This window comes from Heloderma suspectum, chromosome 6, assembly GCF_057233095.1.
Source record: "Heloderma suspectum isolate Gila_16-S chromosome 6, 16-S_ref, whole genome shotgun sequence".
Classification (NCBI taxonomy): domain Eukaryota; kingdom Metazoa; phylum Chordata; class Lepidosauria; order Squamata; family Helodermatidae; genus Heloderma; species Heloderma suspectum.
Genome location: NC_139463.1, coordinates 82,042,990 through 82,050,033, shown reverse-complemented (window position 1 = coordinate 82,050,033; position 7,044 = coordinate 82,042,990). Strand labels below are relative to the sequence as shown.

The 7,044-nt window shown below is 44.4% G+C and overlaps 1 protein-coding gene across 1 annotated transcript; it reads left to right on the top strand.

Annotated features, from left to right (window-relative positions):
- The first annotated feature begins 1,471 nt into the window (after positions 1-1,471).
- LOC146341479 (olfactory receptor 13G1-like) lies at positions 1,472-2,416 on the top strand. The gene has a single exon (XM_084807484.1). The coding sequence runs from the start codon at positions 1,472-1,474 to the stop codon at positions 2,414-2,416; it is 945 nt and encodes a 314-aa protein (XP_084663610.1).
- Positions 2,417-7,044: the final 4,628 nt, after the last annotated feature.

Sequence of the window (7,044 nt, the reverse complement as noted above, 5' to 3'; positions counted from 1 at the left end):
GTTTAGTGGTTTTCCCTACATTCTTCAATTTAAGCCGAAATTTTGCAAAAAGCAGCTCATGATCTGAGCCACAGTCAGCTCCAGGTCTTGTTTTTGCTGACTGTGTAGAGCTTCTCCATCTTTGCCTGCAAAGTACATAATCAATCTGATTTTGATATTGACCATCTGGTGATCTCCATGCCTCTTGTGCTGTTGGAAAAGAGTGTTTTCTATGATCAGCTTGTTCTCTTTGCAAAACTCTATTAGCCTTTGTCCTGCTTCCTTTTGTACACCAAGGCCATGCTTGCCTGTTATCCTGGTGATTTCTTGACTTCCTACTTTAGCATTGTAATCCCCTATGATGAAAAGGACATCTTTTTTTGGAGTTAGTTCTAGACGGTGTTGTAGGTCTTCATAGAACCGATCAACCTCAGTGTCTTTGGCCTCAGTGGTTGGGGCATAGACTTGAATTACTGTGATGTTGAATGGTTTGCCTTTGATTCATACTGAGATCATTCTATCATTTTTAAGATTGTACCCCAGCACTGCTTTTCCCACCCTTTTGTTGACTATGAGTGCTACTCCATTTCTTCTAAGGGATTCTTGCCCACAGTAGTAGATATAATGGTCACCTGAATTAAATTCGCCCATGCTTGTCCATTTTAGTTCGCTGATTCCCAAGATGTCGATGTTCAATCTTGCCATCTCATGTTTGACCACCTCCAGCTTACCTTGATTCATTGATCTGACATTCCAGGTTCCTAATCAATATTGTTCTTTACAGCATCAGATTTTCTTTTCACCACCAAACACATCCACAGCTGAGTGTCCTTTCGGCTTTGGCCCAGCTGCTTCACTCTTTCTAGCGCTACTTGGAAATTTCCTCTGCTCTTACCCAGTAGTATATTGGACACCTTCCGACCTGAGGGGCTCATCTTCCGGCGTCATCACTTTTAGCCTTGTGATACTTTCCATGGGGTTTTCTTGGCAAGAATACTGGAGTGGGTTGCCATTGCCATTTCCTTCTCCAGTGGACCACATTTTGTCAGAACTCTCTGCCATGACCTGTCCGTCTTGGGTTGCCCTGCATGGCATAGCTTATGGCTTCTCTGAGTTATGCAAGCCCCTTCACCACAACAAGGCAGTGATCCATGAAGGGGCTACTACATTTTACTAAAACAGTAAATGCCTACTGCATTTCCACTTTGTGTATATGGCAGAAATGCAGCTGAACGCAGAAATTATCAAAGCTACTTTTTCATCCTGATAGATGTCAGAATGTTCTGTGGTTTCCATTCGCTTCTATTAATCTTTAAAAAAAAATGACTGGTGAATTTAACACATGGGAAACAGGAAAAGGAAGAGAGAGAGAGAGAGAGAGAGAGAGAGAGAGAGAGAGAGAGAGAGAGATGAATGGATGAAAGATATATCCTGAATTGATTTTAAAAAATACAATTTGTCTCTCTAGGTCACCATCATCAGACACATTGAAATGAAGAACCAGTCAGCCATAAGGGAATTTATGTTGATAGGTTTAGCAAGTTCCCCTGAATTACAGATACTTCTCTTCTGGCTATTCACATTCATCTATGCTACAGCACTAGCAGGTAATGTCCTCCTCATTTTTACCATATCCACTTGCAGGAAACTCCACACTCCCATGTACTTCCTGCTCATCAATTTGTCCTTAGTGAATGTCTTCTCCATCTCAGTTACAACTCCCAAACTGCTCCAGACTCTTTTGACTCACAGAAAGACCATTTCATTTTATGGGTGCATTGCACAGGTGTATCTCTTTATATGGCTATTGGTGACAAAACTTCTGCTCCTTACATGTATGGCTTTTGACCGTTATGCTGCTATCTGTCATCCTTTGCGTTACGTATTCATCATGAAGAAGAAAGTGTGTGTTGGCATAGCAACTGGAGTGTGGGCTGTAGGAATGATCAATTCGACTGTTCACACTGGACTTGTGCTGCAGCTCTCCTTCTGCAACTCCATCATCATCAATCATTTCTTCTGTGATCTGCCCCCACTTTTAAAGCTCTCATCCTCAGACACCAACCTGAACGAGACTATGGCTTTTGTGGCAGATGTGGTATTTGGGATTTGTAGTAGTGGGTTGACTCTAACATCGTATTTGTTCATCCTGAGAGCCATCTTCAGAATCCGTTCCACTGAAGGGAAGAAGAAAGCTTTTTCCACGTGTTCCTCACATCTCATTGTAATCAGTTTTTACTTTTCCACAGTCATCTACACGTATATCAGGCCCACCTCAGTCTACTCTCTAGACAAAGACAAACTTGTTTCTCTCATTTATTCTGTGGTAACTCCAGTTCTTAACCCAGTCATATATTCTCTGAGAAACAAAGAGGTGAAAGAAGCTATCAAGACACTTACTGGAAGAGGCAGGCTGGTCCCAACACTTCAAGGGTGATATACAGAAATGTTTCAAAGAGATCTTAGTTTACACACATACACACAGAGAAAACAGTTAATTGAAAAAATGTTCTGCAGAAGCCAGCTGATGGAGGTGTTCAAAGGTTTAGGAAGAAATGACATATATGATGAGGGGATCCATTTTGGAGCATAAAATATATGCATATGAAATAGCGGGTGTTGTGAAGTGTTCCTATATCCATGTATAAATCATTTTTTAATTCAATATACATACAAATGGTAAACTATTCTTCCTCTTCCTCATTGAATGTATTTTGAAGGGGGGAACCTATATGATTAAACACATGCAGGACATCTATGCTATATATTTACTGATTGATTGTGTAGTAGACTGAAAACCTCTTAGTTGAAGGAACAGTATGTGTAATGCATATAGTTATGGTTGCCAGGTCATGTCCCAGAGACATCATATATATATATATATATATATATATATATATATATATATGTATGTTTCCCTAGTCCTCCAAACTTTCCCTCACCCTCCTTGCTCCCTTGCCGGCTACTGGACAACATTTTAGTCTTGCTCATTATATCACACAGTGGAGGATTTAATCAGTGGAATAGCATGGTATATTACTGTGAAATTCCATTGACTGGGTACCACAACCCTCAGTGAAGAGGTTGTTTTATTTAGTGTTATCTGTGAGCATGGCGTATTGAAAAAAGATGAGATCACAGATTCCTTCCTTAAGAGGTCTAGGGAGCAATCCTATGGCTGCTAGAAACTGTCTAGAAGGCCATAGGATATGCTCATTTCTGGGAACCGACCTTGGAGCCCGCACTCTGAGGTCGGTTCCTGGAAAACTGACCTCCCCCCTGGTCCGTGCTGCCTCGGAGGCAGCGCAAAGAAGCCCTGTTCTCAGCACTCAGAAGACAAACATGGAGCGACTGAAAAAGGGTGTTCCACGGGGGCATTCTGGGGTGGGGAGAGTGGAGCTGCACATACGACACATTCAATGTGTCATATGGCAGCTTTGTCTCCCGGTCGCCCCCAGCCCCACCACTAGACAGCCAAAAATGCTCCCATGCCTCTCCTGCCTTGCTTTGGATACGCGGCCACCTTCAAGTTTGGAGGAGGCCACCTATCTAGTTTGGATTGCACCCTTACACTCTAAAAATAATCTCAAGGTAGACTTTGGAGGAAATGGATGGAAATAGAGGGAGGTGTAAACAGAGGAAGAATATACCTTTATTTCATTGATAGGTACTTAAGCTTAGTTGCAATAGGGCACTAGACTGAAGGGTTGCCTCACAGCTATCATGGGAAAAAAGTGGGCTTTGATGAGGGAGTCAAAGGTAGTCTTGGAGACAGAGAGGGGTAATTGGAGGAAGCCGAAGATATTTCAATGGCAGAAGGTGATGTAGTAAAACAAGAAATAATTACAGATGTGTGAGAAAATAGAAGCAGGTGTGTGTGTGTGTGTGTGTGTGTGTGTGCGTGTGTGTTGGAGGGACAAGGGCATGGTTTTGAAAGTAAGGGTGGAAAGTTTGTGCAGGATTCAGGAGTGGACAAGAAGCCAGCATAGAGATTTAAGGAAGGACATCATGTGATCACAGCAGAGTAGGTGACAATTTTTGGCAGCAGAGTAATGGCTGAGGGGAGCAGAATTATGGACGAGGGGACCACAGTGAGATAGAGATACATTTCCAAGTGTTAAATGTTTTCACATTGCATAACAGCTGCCCTGTGGAGAAATCCTGGCAGCTCCTGCAGCCTCTTCTCCTGCAGACATAGATTTAGACAACATTCCATCCTTGGTTTCGAGAGCTCAGGCCATGTTAATGCGAACAGCAGTTATTAATAGGAGAGATTGTGTGTTAATTTCTCAAGATTTAGTCCACATGGAGTGATGAATCTAATTATGGTTCTACTGAAAAGAAAATGCCTCTCATATAGGGATGTCAGAGAATTCCATGACAGATCTCGATGAGGCCGAATGCCAGTGCATTCGGCCCCCCGAAATCCGTCGTGGAATGAAACCCCCACCCCCCCATGAAAGGCACGCAGAACGAAGTCCCCGCTGCCCTCAACCCAAGAAAGGCGCGCGAAACGGAGCACTTACCTGCTCCCGTTCGCACTGCTTCGTGAATGGCGGCTGTCCTGCGGCCGCCATTCGCTTCCACCTCTTCAACCCATGATAGGCTATGTAAATACTTATGTAGCCAATCATGGTTAACGCAGGGACGCCATTTGCATCCCTGCAGAGGCCATGATAGGCTACGTAAGTATTTATGTAGCCTATCACAGCGGGGGGGTAACCCCAGCGTACACAAATGGCGGCGGCTACCGCCATTTGCGTACGCTAGGGTTTTTTTCCCCCTGTTACGGCAGGGGGAAAAAAAACCCAGCATACGCAAATGGCGGTAGCTGCCGCCATTTGTGTATGCTGGGGGTTTTCCCCCTGCCGTGATAGGCTACATAAATATTTACGTAGCCTATCACGGCTCAATACAGGGACGCAAATGGTGGCGGGTACGACAGCCGCCATTTGCGTCCCTGCAGGGTTGCCCAGCAGCCAGATGTTCGGCTGTGGGCGGCCGGAGCCGGCCGGCGGCTCTGCGGCTTGGCCGCAGAGTGGAGCCAGCCGGGCAGGATTCCGGGGGGAGGGATGGAGCGCCTCCCCCCCCATTGAGGATTCTGAGGGGAGGGACGGAGCGCCTCCCCCACCACCGCAGATGCCCCTCAGTGGAGCAAGGTAAGGGATTCGTACATCCCTAACCTCATATAGTCCATGTTTTATTAAATGTTTCTGAAGTTAAATTGCCTGATTTTAAATGTATGTTCACCCTCCTCTTATTTATTATAGAATAGAAGTGTGTAATTTTGAATTGCTTTGTTCCCACAAGACATTGTCATTGTTACATGTATCATTTGGTTAAGATAGAACAGGGGAAGGCAAGATGGGCACTAACGTACCACTAGATACTCGAGGTGCCCACTAAGTAACTTACCCCTCCAACTTTTCTTTTCTTTTTAACACAATTTTTTATCGGCAGCTGGGATTGCTGTTGGTTTCTGTTGGTGCTGAAACCTGTGGGTTCAAAGAAGTTGTTTAGTGTGTTGGGGCTCAGACCCCATCTCTGCCTTGTACTCAGTTTTAGGGTGGGTTACTTGTCCTTTGCCGTGCCTCCCATGGCAGCCATTTTGCCTTGGGGCCGAGGACAGCTTCTTAAATTGCCAAATGTGCACATGGCCACCAAAAGGTAGCCTCCCTGTGGGCTAGAGGTGTTAGATCTTGAAATGAAATTTGAAAAATAAAAATGCCTGTCTAGTGTATAAATATCATATTGAAAAAATTATGGGCCATGTTATAGGCCAGGATTGAAGGGACTTGACCTGCCTAATGGTATTTTTAAAACCCTTAATACTACTACTAGTATTACTACTACCACTAATAATAACATAAGGACATAAGAATAGCTTTAATGGATCATACCAAAGATCCAAACCCAGCCGTGCGAAAAGTCTGGGCGGGGGGGGGATCTAGATGGCAACAGTTTCTGAATCATTTTGCGGTTATATCCGGATTTTCATGTAACTGCTTTGGCCCATCAGCAACGCACAAAGCAAGAAAAATGGAGTATACGCTACCTAAAAACACACCTTCATGGCATGTCAAATGAGAACACCATACATCAGGGTTGAGTGGGTGGTGTCCAGCAAGTAGAACTGAACATCATCAGCTGAGGAGGTGCTGCTCAGCCAGTGATAGAAGCTTGTTCCCCACCTGTGTCCATGCTCTCCTGCTCAGGGAAGGTTAATGGAAGTGCTGAATTAAGCCCCTGTAGCTTACCCCACACTTTTTGCCTCTCATCCACCATTGGGATATTGAGAAAGTTTAAAAGAGTGCTATTGTGATATTATGAATGGTTAAAATAGGCTACAGATTGTGAATGGGTAAAGCAGGCTACTGTGATATCGTGAATACAGCGCTAATGTGATACTGTGAATAAGAAAGCAGTGCGACTGCGATATTATGAATGGTTAAAAGAGACTGCAGATTGTGAATGGTTAAAACAGCACAACTGCAATACTGTGAATGGGAAAACAGCACATTTTTAAAGCAAAATTACTCTCCTGAGAGGATTCTGGGAGCACACCAACTTTAAAGAGAAGTCACCACTTCTTTGCCACCAGAGCACCACCAAATTTCAGCAGCAAATTCGGTGGCATGGCAGGAGAGAGATGGGGGCAGCAGAGACTGGTGGCTTCAATTTCAGTGGGGCTGGGAATCCATTCCAGGTTTCAGTCAGAACCAGCCAGAACTCTAAAGGAGCTGTCCAGGGTGCTCAACCCTATCCCCCAAATCACCCTGGCTGAGTCTGCACAAAGGCCAGGGGGACCACATGCAGCCGATGGACCATATGTTTTCCACCTTGATCTAATCCATCATTGTCCCCATTGTGGCCAACCAGATGCTTCGAGGTTGTTTTGCCAAAGGCAGAGAGGTTCTTTCTTGGATTCAGAGCAATGATTACAACAAGGGAGTAAGTAAGAGTCAACAAGCTTTATTAACTAAAGCAAAACTAAGCAAAATATTTTACTCTTGTATTCTGCTGTCGGAAGCCCCAGATAACAACAGTGTAGAGACTCCAGTTGGC

What these genes read in the sequence shown, in the direction of transcription:
- LOC146341479 (XM_084807484.1), top strand. Translation starts at nt 1,472, where the DNA reads ATGAAGAACCAGTCAGCCATAAGGGAATTTATGTTGATAGGTTTAGCA.